The sequence below is a fragment of the Emys orbicularis genome, chromosome 8, assembly GCF_028017835.1.
Source record: "Emys orbicularis isolate rEmyOrb1 chromosome 8, rEmyOrb1.hap1, whole genome shotgun sequence".
NCBI lineage: Eukaryota > Metazoa > Chordata > Testudines > Emydidae > Emys > Emys orbicularis.
The window spans coordinates 85,566,101-85,583,064 of record NC_088690.1 but is presented as its reverse complement, the minus strand read 5'-3'; the positions used below and the strand labels follow the sequence as shown (position 1 = coordinate 85,583,064).

Sequence of the window (16,964 nt, the reverse complement as noted above, 5' to 3'; positions counted from 1 at the left end):
TTAGTAACTCTTCTTTTACGGTGAATTCACTAAATACCATCCTCACCATAACTGCCAACTGCACTGTATCCGATATATCTGTCGACTCATCGAATTGCAGTGAAAACCAGTCACATATTTCCAAGTCATCCTTTAGCTGAGTTTGCATGTCACTTGAAATTGCATGTATCCTCCTCGTAACTGTGTGTCTGATAACTGCAAGTCTTGTATTGGTGACAAAATCTCACCCTTGTTAGGAAATCCTTGAAACAGGTAATCAGCACCAGTCAAAAATGCTTCCTTCAACAATTCACCATCTTGAAAGGGTTTTCTCTTCTTTGCAAGCAGATGAGTATCAGTGCAGAAAGAATACTCACATACAGGGCCGGCTCCAGGCACCAGTGGAGCAAGCACATGCCTGGGGCAGCACATGCTACAGGGCGGCATTCGGTCCATTCTGCAGAGGCAGAGCGTTGTTTTGGGGTTTTTTTGGCGGTAGTTCTGGGCAGTGCAGAGAGAAGCCTGAGAGAAGCCGCGAGGACAGAGAACACCGGCGTCTGCAGCCCTGGAGTACTCTGTCCCCAGCAGGCACGGGGCCCTGGCTTCTCTCCCCTGCTGGGCAATAGGCGGGCCGGCCCCGCGCCTGCTGGGGACAGAGAACACCAGCGCCCACAGCCTGCAGCCCCAGAGTTCTCTGTCCCCGGCAGGCGCGGGGCCGCGGCTTCTCTCCCCTGCTGGGCACTAGGCGGGCGCACATAAATGCCCCGGAGGGTTCCGTGGCGGGGACCACTGACTTAGGTCTTTACCCACATTTTCCAAATTTCAGGGTGACACATTGAAGTCACTGAAACAGCTCCTGTGCGTAAAATTAAGTAAGTGGGCAAATGGCTGCAGGTTTGAGGACTTAATGCAACCAGGTTTTTAAAAATTCAGATATTCAAAAGTGCACTTAGCCACACAAACCACAGACAGTACAGAAAAACAAGAAAACTGTAGAACATTTTGAATCATCTGTTTGTTGAACTTTTGCAGTCTAACCTGATGCACTAGCTCTAGTCCAGGTAGCAGCAGTACTCAGGGGAAAAAAGGATTGGGGGGGGGGAGGAGAGGGGAAGGAATGTTTATTGGTTTTATCTGTAATATATTGTAATTATAAACAAGAACAATATATGTGTGTGTGGGGGGGGGAAGCATGTTTTTATATTTCAGAGCTCACAGATTGCAAAGTACATGTAGGCGTCTTAAAACAGCTGGCTCTCCTGGTTACCTAACTTCCTCCTTCTGAGAGCAAAATATAGAAAAGAAAACAACAAAAGTAGTATAAATGTCAGTGTCTAAATGCTGGGAAGAAATTCATCTGGTTTACCAGCCCCACTGACCAATCACATCTACTCTGCAATGGTGAGCTTATTACAAACTAAAGCCCTGATCTTGCAAACACGTATGGGCATACATAACCTTACTCACATGAGTAATCAGTCTTCATTGGGCCACTGCTCATATGAGTAAAGTTGCACACTTGTTTAAATTAAAAATGCAGATGTGATGTCAGTGATTAACAAGTTAGCCTGCTCAAGAAGTGGGATAATCTGCAAAGTGAATAGTTAAAGCTCATAGTGTTAGTTAATTAGACAGCGGTTTGAAAACAAGTTTTCTGTAATTTGGTAACATAAAGTGAAGGCATCCACTTCTACAAATGATGGAAAGAAGCCATGTGAGCCCTCCTTAAGTTAGAAAATGTGGAATGTAACAAAGTTAATTCCTTTGGAGAACTCAGGAGGTACAATTGATAGACATTGTTGGGTATGTATTTTACAGCTGTATCAAGCATGGAAAGTCTTGGTAAAGGGTGCATGTATATATATATATATATATATATATATATATATATATATATATATATATATATATATATATATATATATATAATCAAATAATGTTTCTAGGCATGCAAGACAAATTTATTTTAGGATCAGTTTAACAATTTCAAATGATGTCCAGAAAGTCTTTTTTCTTATGTGGTGTAAATACAGATTTGCTCAATTGCAATGGTAGATTGAGAAATTCTTCAACACACATTTTTTATTTATTTAAAAGAGATGGAGGGGGGTTAGGAAGGGTGGAGGGGACTGTATAATAAAGAAGAAACTTGTAATTATTCCATTCTAGACCTTGCTGTACACTCACATGGTCACAACATGTAATGTGTACCATTGTAATTCATTAATGCTGAATATTAATGCCTTATGTTTGTAACTGTCTTTGCATGATTCAATCTTAATTGTCGATTTCATATGACACTCCACATTCCAGGCCCTCCTGCAGCAAAAGGAAATAATTAGTTGGTTTGAATCTGTTTTTCTTTGTACTGTTTCATCGCAAGAGCTAATGTCAGGCTGTCAGAGTTTGTGTTATCAAAGTGCATTCGGAAATCAAAAGATTACAGTAGTTTTTTATCAATTTTTAAACTCTTCTATAAAAACAGTTTAAATGAAACAAATCTTACAGCTAAATCCATTTCCTTTCCCCCATTAAAGTCAATTTATGTAAGTTTATAAGGAACTTCGTGTCAAGGTCTTATTTTCCATCAAGTTTGCCCACTTTGTGTTTCTGAACAAGTGAAGAAAAGTGAAATGTCACAGCATATTGTATCTCCAATTCTTACTCTTTATTATCTTTTGGTTTTAGGTGGTAGAGTGACTAGCCCCAAGATTAAAGATAAACTATTCTGAAAACGTTGATTTTTCTACCTGACTCAGAATAATGGATATAAAAGATCGAAGACACCGCTCTCTAACAAGAGGTCGGTGTGGGAAGGAATGCCGCTATACAAGTTCTTCATTGGACAGTGAGGACTGCCGAGTACCAACTCAGAAGTCCTATAGCTCAAGTGAGACATTGAAGGCCTATGATCATGACACCAGAATGCACTACGGAAATAGAGTTTCTGACTTAGTTCACAGGGAGTCAGATGAGTTTCCAAGACAAGGTATGTGTAAGGCACAATTATTTTTTTGTTTGGTCCCAATAATCCCCAGTACAATAACCACTGTCATTAATGTATATGTCTGCATGCCAGTAGCCTTAGAAATGCTTGTAAAATGGAGAAAGGATAATGCTTGTAATTTTACCTTTTTAAAGCAGCAACAGGGTTGCATTTTCAATTAGGAAATTCATTCCCTTCCATAGTCACGTTAAGCTGGGAACATTTAGGCTTCCGATCCTGTCAGAAGTCACTTTGTGTAAGTGAGGCAAACCTAGATCACTGTGTTAACATATATTTTAAATAGAGAAGCACTAATGACTCCTAACCAGCTGTCATATTTGTCATATATTGGCAAATATTATAACCTTACAGTATGTCATCTGTATTAGTTTTAGGTATAATAGTGACATTTTCACGTTGCTTTTTGTTTCTTTGATAGATTTGCTGTATTACTAAAATGAGTAAAACATTGTGATTAGCATACAGTAATTACTAATCTGGTACCTTGGAATTTCTCCCCTGTTTCTAACATGTATAATAGAAATGGGATGCTGTTTCTTTTGGCTTCATTTTGTCTCTGCAGTTGGCTTATACTTTATTTAATAAAACAAATAGCAGGAGGAAACACATAATTAATAATTGGCTATAATATATTAGCACCTCACTGAGATTCTAAAACTCATATTAAATTTCAACTTTACACAATTCCCTTTGCATTAACGTATATGCAATTTGAATGACCTACTCCAATATAAAATTGTCTGCTTCAAATATCTATCTAGATTCTACTGAATGAAAGAGAATCTAAACTTCTCTAAGAAATAGCTTAAAATATTTCTTTTTCGGTTAGTTCCTCACTGAACATGTTTCTGCTTCTATTTTGTGAGTTGTCTTAATAAAGTGAAACAGCATAATTCTGTGTGTCTTGGGGTGAGGGGAAGAGACATGTAAACATTGCTTCAGATGAGCAGTCGTTGATCTGCTCAACTTCACCGAATCTTTTGCTTCATTAGATTGTCACTTGCCCCAAAATTGCATAGAGGGGAGCTAAAAAGTAAATCAGTTCCACATGAAGAATTAGATGTGGTTTATTGTGTAACATTTGAGTGGATTTAGGCAGCTTGAACTTATTAATATGCCCTCTCTTCTTACTTCCCCAAGGAGGAAATAAATCTGTTAGTAAAGTATCATGCTAACATAGGATTCCTCTAACTTTTAAGGCTACCAGTCTAATAGAATCCTATCTCCCTAACAACATGAGATTATTCTCTACAGCACAAGAATGATAAGAGGCTGCGCTGCCTGCCAGGCTGCTTCGGCTCCGCTGGTGTCCCATGAATGGTCAGTCCTGAGACAGGTGCCTTTACTGGTTCCAGTCCCATCAATAGACCAGGTACCATTGACTCTGGGGAGACTGGGGGAAGGTTTACACTAGAAGCACTATGTTGGCACAGCTGCACTGATGCAGCTGTGCCGCTGTAGCGCATCTGGTGTAGGTGGTCTATGCCAACAGGAGAGTGCTCTCCTATCAGCATAATGACTCCACGTCCATGAGAAGCAGAAGCTATGTGGGCGGGAAAACATCTCCCACTGACATAGCGCTCAGGTCACTGTAACTTGCATAATTGGCGGAGGGGGGAGGAGGAAGTGTCTTTTCATGCCCCTGAGCAACACAAGTTAGATCAGCTTTAGAGGTAGTGTAGACCTGCCCTCAGAAGCACTTCTGGCCCTCATGAACTGTTTGCCCTGAAAGGAGCGAGGTCTCCATGTGTCCTGGTGCATTCACCTCTGCAGAGGGCTCCATCTCCTGCATTACATCTACCTCCTGGCCGTACTTCTCCAATGCATCTTGTTCTGAAGGCTCTGTCAGCACCGCCTTTAATGCAAGACCCTGACTCCTTTGAATTTGAGGATATGGACTTTGGGCTTCTGTTCTGGGAACATGACTACCAGAGGGTTCCGACGGCTCTGTGGCAGTTTCCTACTGTATGTTACCCAAGAAGCTGGTGTCTGGCTCCTTGGGCAAAGTACAACAGCAGCAGGATCAACCAGGTTGGCCATATTGGAGCTCATGGCCCCAATATACACATTCAGAACAGTCTCGTTTGGCTTTGAAGAACTCCCTTGTTTCACTGCCCTGCCCTTCATCCTGTAGACATCCAGCAATGGAGTTTGATGATGCACCGATCAGCCCAGCTCTGGTTGATCTGAAGAGGTTCCCTTCGTTTCCAAATACAACTGTATCATCATCACCTTCCTCCCTTCCAGATGACTATCATCAGATTCAAGAACTCCTATACAGAATAGCCAATGCTCTTGAGATCCCACTGGAAGAGGTGCAGGGCAGTCTGCACCAATTATTAGACATTCTGCACACATCAGTATTGGCAAGGGTGGCCTTACCACTCAACACTGTTCTTCAACTGTTGCACACCATGTGTCATACCCTGGTAACATGTGCACCGATCTTGAAGAGTGCTGAGAAAAGATACTACATTTCCCCCCCCCCCCCAACCCCTCAAAGGGTCAGAATTTTTATTTTCACACCCTTCTTCTAACTCCTTGGTAATACAGGCTGTGTCAGAGTGGACCAAACAACACCACCAGAGACTAGACCTCATGGATTGAAAGGTCTTCTCCTCAGCTGGACTACAGTTCCATTTCTCTAACTACTTGCACTTATATGACTTTATAAACTATGGAAGAATTTGCACATAAGTTCTCTCAGCAGGATCGTCCTCAATTCCAAGCAATTTTACAGGGTCACCAAGTCCATATTTCAGGCTGCACTCAATTCAGTGGACACATCCTCATGTGTATGGGCTACCAGAATTGTCATGAGAAGGGAGTCATGGTTACATTCCTTAGGTTCCTCTAGAGAGGTGCAGAACAAAATCAAGGACCTTCTCTTTGACTTCTCTTCTCTTCAACCAGAAAACTGATTCCTTACACTCACTAAAAGCCACCTTACAATCCTGGGGGCACCAAACATCTTTACACTGGCACCAAAAAGAAAATTTTATTGCCCACCACCAGTCCAACGCTGTAGAACTCTACACTTCTACTACCAATGGGCCTATGAGTCTCCTCAGAAGTGCCCCTAAGGTACACAGAGCCCATCCACCTGTTCCAGCATCGCAGACCTCTGAGCAATACACTTAATCATTATGAAAGCAGTATTTCTGAGTGCACCTAGATAGCAGTCAACCACTCTGTACAACAACACTCTTGCCCTCTGCCCCTCTCAGTGATCATCTCAAACTCTTTCTACTAGCTTGGACAAGTGGGTCTTGGACATTGTTTCATGCTGCTACACTATAGTTTGACCATGCTTCTTCCACATCCCCCACCCGCTCCCCAGAGGCATGTAGTTTACAGCTCTTGATATGCAAGATGCCTACTTCCATATCGACATACACCCAACCCCCAGAAGGTTCCTGAGGTTCAAAGTGGGGCATCGATGCTTCCAATACAGGGTTCTCCCATTCGGACTTACCAGGGTCCCATAAGGTTTTTACAAACGTTTTGTGTGTGGTAGCAGCTCACCTACGACCTCAGGGAATCCTTGTCTTTCCATACTTGAACAACAGGCTACTAGCAGTGCAGTCCAAACAGGAAGTGCGAGCATCATCATCCCAGCTTTTTCTCCTCTCCTCCCTATGAGTGAGCATCAATGTTGAAAAATTGACTTTGCATCCTACACGGTCCCTGGAATTCATAGGAGCTCACATTGATATGACCTCTCCATGAGCTTATCTATCACAGGACAGATTTCAGAGCCTACTAGAACAAATAGCTCCGATAACCTCCAACCCTTCGGTCTCAGCCAGGACCTGCCTTTCCATCCTAGGGCAAGTGGCAGCATGCACATACATCACACGCTTTGCCCACCTTCACCTTTGTCTACAGCTATCTTAAATGCAAAAAAGAAGCTTACAAGAAGTGGAAGATTGGACAAATGACCACGGAGGAGTATAAAAATATTGCTCAGGCATGCAGGAGTGAAATCAGGAAGGCCAAATCACACTTGGAGTTGCAGCTAGCAAGAGATGTTAAGAGTAATAAGAAGGGTTTCTTCAGGTATGTTAGCAACAAGAAGAAAGTGAAGGAAAGTCTGGGCCCCTTACTGAATGAGGGAGGCAACCTAGTGACAGAGGATGTGGAAAAAGCTAATGTACTCGGTGCTTTTTGCCTCTGTCTTCACAAACAAGGTCAGCTCCCAGACTGCTGCACTGGGCAGCACAGTATGGGGAGGAGGTGACCAGCCCTCTGTGGAGAAAGAAGTGGTTCAGGACTATTTAGAAAAACTGGATGATCACAAGTCCATCGGATGAGGGGAAAGCAGTGGATGTGTTATTCCTTGACTTTAGCAAAGCTTTTGATACGGTCTCCCACAGTATTCTTGCCGGCAAGTTAAAGAAGTATGGGCTGGATGAATGGACTATAAGGTGGATAGAAAGCTGGCTAGATTGTCGGGCTCAATGGGTAGTGATCAATGGCTCCATGTCTAGTTGGCAGCCGGTATCAAGCGGAGTGCCCCAAGGGTCGGTCCTGGGGCTGGTTTTGTTCAATATCTTCATTAATGATCTGGAGGATGGCGTGGACTGCACTCTCAGCAAGTTTGCAGATGACACTAAACTGGGAGGAGTGGTAGATACGCTGGAGGGTAGGGATAGGATACAGAGGGACCTAGACAAATTAGAGGATTGGGCCAAAAGAAATCTGATGAGGTTCAACAAGGACAAGTGCAGAGTCCTGCACTTAGCACAGAAGAATCCTATACACTGCTACAGACTAGGGACCGAGTGGCTAGGCAGCAGTTCTGCAGAAGAGGACGTAGGGGTTACAGTGGACGAGACACTGGATATGAGTCAACAGTATGCCCTTGTTGCCAAGAAGGCTAACGGCATTTTGGGCTGTATATGTAGGAGCATTGCCAGCAGATCGAGGGACGTGATCATTCCCCTCTATTCTGTAGTACTATGTCCAGTTTTGGGCCCCACACTACAAGAAGGATGTGGCAATATTGGAAAGAGTCCAGCGAAGGGCAACAAAAATGATTAGGGGGCTGGAGCACATGACTTATGAGGAGAGGCTGAGGGAACTGGGATTGTTTAGTCTGCAGAAGAGAAGAATGAGGGGGGATTTGATAGCTGCTTTCAACTACCTGAAAGGGGGTTCCAAAGAGGATGGATCAAGACTGTTCTCAGTGGTACCAGATGACAGAACAAGGAGTAATGGTCTCAAGTTGCAGTGGGGGAGGTTTAGGTTGGATATTAGGAAAAACTTTTTTTCACTAGGAGGGTGATGAAGCACTGGAATGGGTTACCTAGGGAGGTGGTGGAATCTCCTTCCTTAGAGATTTTTAAAGTCAGGCTTGACAAAGCCCTGGCTGGGATGATTTAGTTGGGAATTGGTCCTGCTTTGAGCAGGGGGTTGGACTAGATGACCTCCTGAGGTCCCTTCCAACCCTGATATTCTATGATTCTATATGGCTCCAAAGTATCTATTCTCCTATGCACCAGTTCATGGACACCATAACCTCCAGTGGAACACTGAGTATCTCTTCTCTTCGTTGGTGGAAACACCTGCTCCAAGTCTGCTCTGGTATGCCCATGCTCACTGACTGTGACAGTAATAAGGGACACTTCTTATTCAGGCTGAGGCAGTTACGTTGGAGATCACATGACACAAGGCACCTGGATCATGCGAGAGGCCAGGATACATAAACATATTGAATTTCAGGTAGTATGCAAAACATGCCATATGTTCTTACTAGCTATCTGCTATTGCCACGTCCTTGTCAGACAACACGACTACAGCATACTACATAAACAAGGGAGCACAAGGTCCCCAGTGCTGCATATGGAGGCAATTATTCTCAGACATCATCTCCTTTTTCCAGCAGCCTACCTGCCTTGCATCCAGAATGTGATCCGCTGAGAGAATCTGCAGAACTTTGCAACTGACCACGAATGGGAGTTGCATGATACAATAATCACAGACATATTGCTGGGATGCACCAATCAGAGACCTCTTTACATTACACACCACCAACAACTGCACCCAGTATTACTCCAGGGAGGACTTTGTGCCCACTCATTGACGCTCTGGTCGTCGATTTGGTCAGACCAGACCAACTACGCCCCCTGCCCCCCCCCACACACACACTCCAATCCTGCGGCCTCCACAAACTCCAGTGGGGGAGAGCGATAGTCATTCTGATCGCTCTGTTTTGGCCTCGCCAATTCTGGTTCCCTCTTCTCCACATGTTGAAGCAACCTCTCCCAGTCCGGACATTTCCGTAACTGCTGAGACAACACAATAGCAGATTCAGGCATCCAGATCCGTGGTTTTCGGATGGACACCTCCCTGAGAATGCTCATTCTCTCTCTCTCTCTCACACACACACACACACACACACACACACACACACACACACACACACACACACACACACACACACACACACACACACACACACACTCCTTCTCCTGTTTACATGAAGGGTGTATGAACAGGAGAATAGGCATAGTTTAACAATTTGCACACAGTTTTCAAGTATCAGGGGGTAGCTGTGTTAGTCTGTATCCACAAAAACAACAAGGAGTCCGGTGGCACCTTAAAGACGAACAGATTTATTTGGGCATAAGCTTTCGTGGGTAAAAACCTCACTTCTTCAGATGCATCTTAAGAAGTGAGGTTTTTTACCCACGAAAGCTTATGCCCAAATAAATCTGTTCGTCTTTAAGGTGCCACCGGACTCCCTGTTGTTACTATGTTTTCAGTGTCTGCAATAGCTGTGTGTGAATTAAATGCTGTGCAGTTCTAAATGTAGTTAGGAAAATGTAAAGAGAAGTATTTGCACATGCAGTTTCCAGCTGCAGACGTCTAGGAATTTACAAATGCTAATGTATTCAAAGTTCGAGTGGGTGTTTTTATGGGATTTAAACTTTGCAGGAAATAGACGTGTTTTAAATTGGTAGTCCTGAAAGTAATTTTTCTTTTCGCTACTGTAGGAAGAATTTGAATGATTTTTGCCTTTAAATGGTTTCAGATATTTTCCCAATATTTTGTCCCTTCTGCCAGTAAAGCTCTCTGTGGTGTGACTTGTTGACATATATCCATTTGATTAACCATGGTATTGAGACTACATAAAGCAGCTGCTTTAAGTTGAGATCTTAGATGATACTTGTTTTTGAGAATTGCAGTAAAAATCTGTCAAGTACAAGACTGAGTTGTACCATTTTCATTTTTGATCTATGAAGGCTTGACAGTGAAATTCTTGATATAAAAGTTATACTCAGGGCTGGAAAGCTTAAAATTAGACCTTCAAACTTTGATTTGGTGTTCTGATGTGCATGTTGCCCTGTCTTTCTGCTCTGCATGTCTGTTTCATTATTTTGTGAGCAGACAGGTCTTCAGAAGTTATAAGTGCCTCTGTGAGTTGGTGATGGATACAAAAACCTTTTACCTTTTGTTGTCCGTTTTAAATCAGAATTGATAATGACTGAAAATCATTACAGTCTGATAGCTAGTTTAGATCCTTGTGTGAAATGAGTTTTATGGTTTGTCTAGTTCCTAGCAAACATACCAACCCAAAGAAAAAAATCCTCTCCATCATAGTTGTTGATTGTCAGCAGACTACCTTGTGTTGGTGTGAAAATGTGGAAAATGAGCGTGGTAGGCTATGTCTGCCACTAGGCTGAAGTGCCATTACATTTAGGAGGGTGTTGTCAGATGCTACCGGTGTGGTGCTCTGCTTTCTCCTATGTTGATATCACTCGGCTGCGTGAGTCTGTTCCCTCTGTGTGCTGCCCCAGCTTTGCGCAAATAGCTGACACAGCAGACCCGAAGAGAACCCCCAATAACCACAGAGTCTAGTAAGATGCAAAGTCACGTCGACTAGGTTTATTGCGACCTTGGACACAATTGCAGTTCCCCGTAGATTACTTAGTCTACCGGGTATACTACGAGAAAGTGCCTCTTGGCAAGGACCCGGCTCAGTGGCGGGACTTTCCACTGTCCCCGTGGCCGGACAAAGACACCACCCCAGGGATACATTCTTATACACAAGTACAAACAAGTTACACATCACTCCTGACGTATTGAGGTACAACCCCTTTACACAGCAAGGTACAACCCCTCTACGTAGTAAGGTGCCGCCTCTCACCTTGTACATGTTGGTTCGAACAAAACAACACTATCCATCATTTTACCCTTTTGCCCCTGTCACTGGGATGGGTCGGCCTGTTCCATGTTATCTGTGGAATGTTCCAGTATAGTGTGTTCTGTACTTTAACTTTGCTAGGTGAAAATATATTTATGCAACATCAGCCCTTTTCCTGCCAGCTTCTGTGAGCAGGGCCTGCCTCTGGCTCACAGCTTAACTTTGCTTTATGTTAGCAAAGTCTTGACCATTACTTTAGTTCAGGCCTTAGGCCTCATACCAGGCCTCTGATACCAAGGTTTATATCTCAGGGCCTCCTCTTACTACAGAGGGATTCTGACTTAGGCATTGTCATAATTCCATAGACAGTAGCTTCATCCCATTGGCTCAGCCAAGCGTATACATCAAATGTCTGAACCTGTGGTTCCTTTTATACTGAGCAGGATTACTATTGCAAAAGAACATCAGTAGGGAAAACTAACCAGCCTCACAATGGTCTAAACCCAGCTCATGTTTCATATTATTGGGTGAACTATCCAATGCTTGGTGAATTCAGCTTCACAATGATAGTAAGAGCTGACATCAAAGGATCAAAAAGCATCATAGCTATGAATGCATAGCTGCCACAAACCAATTATCCCTGTGGTAACTTTTCTGACACCTGTTCTCACCATTGTTTATTTTAATGTTTAGCATAGACAGAAATGCAAATATAATTCAACACCCTCATATGGGTAACTTTATTGTCCAGTCAGTTTGAAAAATTCAGCTCTTCAATTTATTGGGGGAAAAGATTCTAATGTTACAAATTTGTCAGAAAAGGTGAAGAATCTTTTTTAAATGTTCTATGTTAAGATGAATAGAAATATTTTTACTCTGTCAAACCTTTGACACATCTCTGCAGAGATGTGTCAGAAAGTAGTTCTAACACCTTTTTAATATTGGAGTATCTTACAACCTTCTGGTATGGCGTGGATTTGTCTACATGCTATGCATTTTGCTTCCAAAGAGATTCACTTAATTTTTTTTTATAAGAGAACATTTTTCTTCCAACTTCATGTACAACAGAAGCAGGGCCGGCTCTAGGCACCAGCAAAACAAGCTGGTGCTTGGGGCAGCACATTTTTAGGGGCGGCATGCCGCCCCTGCCGCCCCTAAAAATGTGCCCCGGCCACCCTAGCTCACCTCCGCTGCTGCCGCTCGCGGGAGGGAGGGGGAGATCCCGAGCGGCCAAGGCGCGCGAAACAGGTGATTCGCGCGCTGCTGCTCCCCCTCCCTCCCAGGCTCTCAAACCTGGGAGGGAGGGGGAGACTCCGAGTGGCCGCGGCGCGCGCGCCGCTTCTCCCCCTCCCTCCCTCCCTCTAGGCTTGAGAGCCTGGGGGGAGGAGGCAGGGCTGGGGATTTGGGGAAGGGGCGGAGTTGAGGCGGGGCCGGGGGTGGGGTAAGAAAAAAACGGGGGGGAGGGGGCGGCCAAAATTGTTTTTGCTTGGGGCGGCAAAAATTCTAGAGTCGGCCCTGAACAGAAGGAAGGTAGATTAGCAGTGAAGACTTTGAGAGTAGGGGGATATGTTGGCGGTCTTGGTTTTGTTTTAAAACCATGCTTTTCACTTTGAAATAAAAAATTATGTATGTGGACTTTTGTAACCAGGATATATTTAAAAGATGACTTGTCACTTTAGAACTCTGCTAAGTTTACAGAGAACTTGAACTGGCTGGTTGCAACTGTCCACTTCTATGCAAGTAGAGCTGGGAAGCACTAGATGCAAGCAGTGAACATTCCATTGCACCCTACAGGTAGTAGCTGGGGTCAGGTGGAGCCCTATTCATCTCTCCATGTATTCAGTAGTAGTATCAAAAAAGATGTTGCGTTTTAGGTTTAAAATTTAATTTTCAGCTGTAGCAGTTCCAGAATCAACCTTGAGGAAAAGTGTACAAAAATTGAATGGATGCACAATTCTTGAGTTCTTCACTTGACAGTCCTGTCTCACAAGTTCTGCCTTTCTGCTTGAGCCAAACCCCAGGCTTTCAGCCATCAGAGAAAGTTGTTACTCAGTATTTGTATTGCTCTGACTGCTTTCTCATCCACTCAATCTCAAGTCAGATCTAGTTCAGCAGTAAATCTCTGCTGGGAATGATCAGAACAAATAGTGTGTGCTTGAAGATATTAAAAAATCAGTGGAACAAACACAAACTTATTTAACAATGCCCAACAGCCTTTTATAATACTTGGAATATCTTGCCAAAGTGGACTGAGTATCATTTTGTATTTCATTACCTTTCCTTTTAGATAGAGACATAATATCGGTGGAGGAAAAACAAGTCATAACATTTGTACATCTCCATTAATTATTTTTTATTCTTATCTTTATACAAACGTGTATGGCTGGTAGCCTGTTCTAATTCACTCTGATGTCCAATAGGAATATTCTGACATTAAGCAAGTACTTTACAATGACCATAGCACATGGTTATTTTATAGTAAATGTGTCCCTTTTACATGTCTCTATTTTAGCACTTGCTTTCATGCTCTATGAGTCAATGGAGTCCTGAGGATTATATATAATACAGGGGAAACTTAAATATATTGTGGTTAATAAAGAGGAGTGAGTCACAAAGGGGAGTAAGACACCTAATTCCCATTGAATTTCAAGTTGTGTTAATATCCTAAAATAATCCTCGGTCTTTGGATATTTGATTGCTTCATGTGTGTGTATATGTTGGACAAATTGTCTCAAAGGGACAAAAGAATCCTATGGGAATAATAATTAAAAGGGGAACTACGTGGGACACCTAAGCTTTCATCTCTTCAGACAGGAGATGAAAAGTGGATATTAGTTTACTGTTCTCATTCTTGTTCCCCTGCTTGCACATCACATCGCCATCCAATAATAGTTCAGTGGGGCCAGATTGTGATGACCTGACTTACATAAAACTGTATGTGTCATGGTTACAAGGCTACCTGCAGCTCTGCTCCTGTCCTGTTGTGTCTGACAGCACCCACCTCGGGCCTTTTACCATTTATCTCATGATTGTTCCACTCTTAGACCAAGATTGGGATACTCCCTGAAATCCATTTGGATTTGGATCCATTTGGATTTCAGAGCCTTTGTTTCTTTCCTTCAGCATTTGTGGCCAGTGATGCTACAAATTGTTTTTATATACCAGTTGGATCCAAGCTTTAGAGAGAGTGATTTTAAAACCGCAAATAGTATTTGTATATTTCGTCTCATCAAGACTTAAGCTTTGCTCCAAGCTAAGTTTGGTGGGCTTCCCTCTTGAGTTAGAGAAAGACATGAACCAACTGACCTGTTCTTTGAAAGCCAAGAAGCTCTTGGGAAACAGCCTGGTCTCAATTTCTCCCCAGGAATCTGCCTCTCCTCTTCGAGAGAGAATTTTCATAGCCACCCACTGTCCCTTGTGCATATCTGGGCCCAATTACCATATTGCTTAATTATGTCTCTGTTAGAGTCCAGCTGTAAAGTTATCCTTTTTGTCTCCGTTTTTCCAGTTAGCCAGAGGATGCAGAAGGGCCACCTCCTCCTGCTCCATTGTTTGGGTAGTTGGACCCATTCAGTGTTAATGGTTGGCCTGTGTGCTGTCTACCCCTGTAAATGAGGGTAATGAAACTGGCTATTCCCCTTTGATTGTCTGGGATTATGTCTATAGCAGGACCCTCAGGATACTTAAGGTAAATCAACTAAAGGGGTGAAGTCAATGCATGTAAGTTTAAAGCCTGTTAAACATCATGTGGCTGCTCTCCAAAAGTGAAGTGGCGTTAGTTTGCTGTAACTTCCTCCTCCTTGGAAGAGTATGTATCAAGTACCCCCACATTCATTGCTGTGCCTTCCTTCCTGAGTAGTCCCATTAATATCAATGGGTGAATTACTACTTACTGTGAATGAAGAGATCAGAATCTGGCCCTAGGAGAGCATTGTGTCACAGTGTAATTATGAAAAATGCTAATCTAGGAGGAATGGGGAACTGGAGAGTGAATGGAGGGATCACAAAATAAAACTAAGCAACCAAGAATGGGAGGTGTCTGATTCCTCATAATGTACTCTAATACAGTGGTTCTCAACCATGGGTATGCATACCCCTGGGGTACGCTGAGGTCTTCCAGTTGGTACATCAACTCATCTAGATATTTGCCTAGTTTTACAACAGGCTACATAAAAAGCACTAGTGAAGTCAGTACAAACTAAAATTTCATACAGACAGTGACTTGTTTATACTGATGTATATACTACTATACACTGAAATGTAAGTACAGTATTTATATTCAAATTGATTTATTTTATAATTCTATGGTAACAATGAGAATGGAAGCAATTTTTCAGTAATAGTGTGCTGTGACACTTTTGTATTTTTATGTCTGATTTTGTAAGTTTTTAAGTGAGGTAAAAGGGGTATGCAAGACAAATTAGACTCTTGAATGGTAGTCTGGAAAGGTTGAGAGACACTGCTCTAATAGATGAAAAATAGAATCACTAAACAGAATGGAAAAATATCTGGACAGCTGTGTCTTAGAGTTAGGCTTGGAAGAACTAGATTTTTTTTAAATTGGTAAATGTTGGTAATTATTGGCTTTCTCACACCCACCCACATACCAATGAAAATATGTTTCCATCAATGATCAAAATTTACAGATAGGCAACATAAGAAAATTATGCTTGAGAATTGATTAGTCAAAATCCAGTGATTTGTTAGAAATGGAATAGTGAATAAATAGTAAAAACAGGCATGATTTGTTGATTTAAGGATATTTACTTGATGTTGATAGTTTGTATTTTAAGTTTTTATGAAGTTTTAACTTTCTGAATCTTAATGTCTGTTATCATTAAATAAATGTCTCACACCCATAATTTCTCACTAGTATGAAAATTTCAATAGATAATCTAAAGAATGCTTAATATAAACATCAATATTATCTGTTGAAATTATTTTTAAAAACTCAAATAGTCAAAACTAATTAGTGCATTTACCTGCAGTATAATACTGTTATTCAATGAAATGGTGCATTAGGACCTGATACTGCAAACCTTATTACCTAGCTCTGTGCTTGCTGTCTTGTGTGGTCCCATTGACTTCTCAATGGGCCTACGCTAGATATTTACTAAGTGCCTGTAAATGTGGTCTGTTCATCACCTGCAAAAAATCATCCACTTAATGTGCAATCCTTATACCAGTGGGCACTCTCTCCCCATTTCAGCATGGCACATAAGCACTTGCCTAACTTTAGACACCTGAGTAGTCTCATTGAATTCAATGGAACTGCTCACATGCCTAAAGCTGGACACATGCTTGGGTTCCTTACTGAATAAGGGCTTTACATAAGTAGCCCATTGACTCCAGTAAGGATACTACTGTGACGGAGCCCTTATCAGTGGGAGTAAGAATTACATGTTCCCGCCTTTTGTGATAAGTGTAGACTCTAATAAGATTGTCTTATTATGGTATGTGCCACTGTAATACATTGGAACCCTTGGGCAGTTCACTTCTGAGCTTCACAAGACACTCACGGGGTTACAGCCCATACTACATATGCTGTCACTACATTTGTACACTGAAGTAAGGAATAATATAAAGTATGTATTGAGCTAGCACCATTAAATTCAAATTCCTTTTCTTAAAGGCTTCTGCATACATTTCATAGGAAAGTTGGGACATAAAAGTTGGTTTGTTTTTTATTAAATAAAATTTTTCTAACAATGCAAAGATATGAACCAGGCTGGATAAAAATCAATGATTTTTTAAAAATGGATTTTTTTATTTAAATCGGATTTTTTTGATAAAATGCTTTTTGAGGAAAAAACCTATCTAAAGATAGTT

The 16,964-nt window shown here is 42.1% G+C and overlaps 1 protein-coding gene across 12 annotated transcripts in view; it reads left to right on the top strand.

The window, feature by feature from the left end:
• Positions 1-2,742: 2,742 nt before the first annotated feature.
• TENM2 (teneurin transmembrane protein 2) overlaps positions 2,743-16,964 on the top strand; it is an 812,220-nt gene continuing 797,998 nt past the window's right edge. For 9 of the 12 annotated variants that reach the window (XM_065409745.1, XM_065409744.1, XM_065409743.1 and 6 more), the window contains exon 1: positions 2,743-2,968. In XM_065409745.1, the coding sequence (XP_065265817.1) occupies positions 2,743-2,968 (226 nt within the window). Of the gene's footprint in view, positions 2,973-16,964 lie in introns of all 12 variants that reach the window. The other 3 variants (XM_065409749.1, XM_065409751.1, XM_065409750.1) reach the window with 1 other exon arrangement.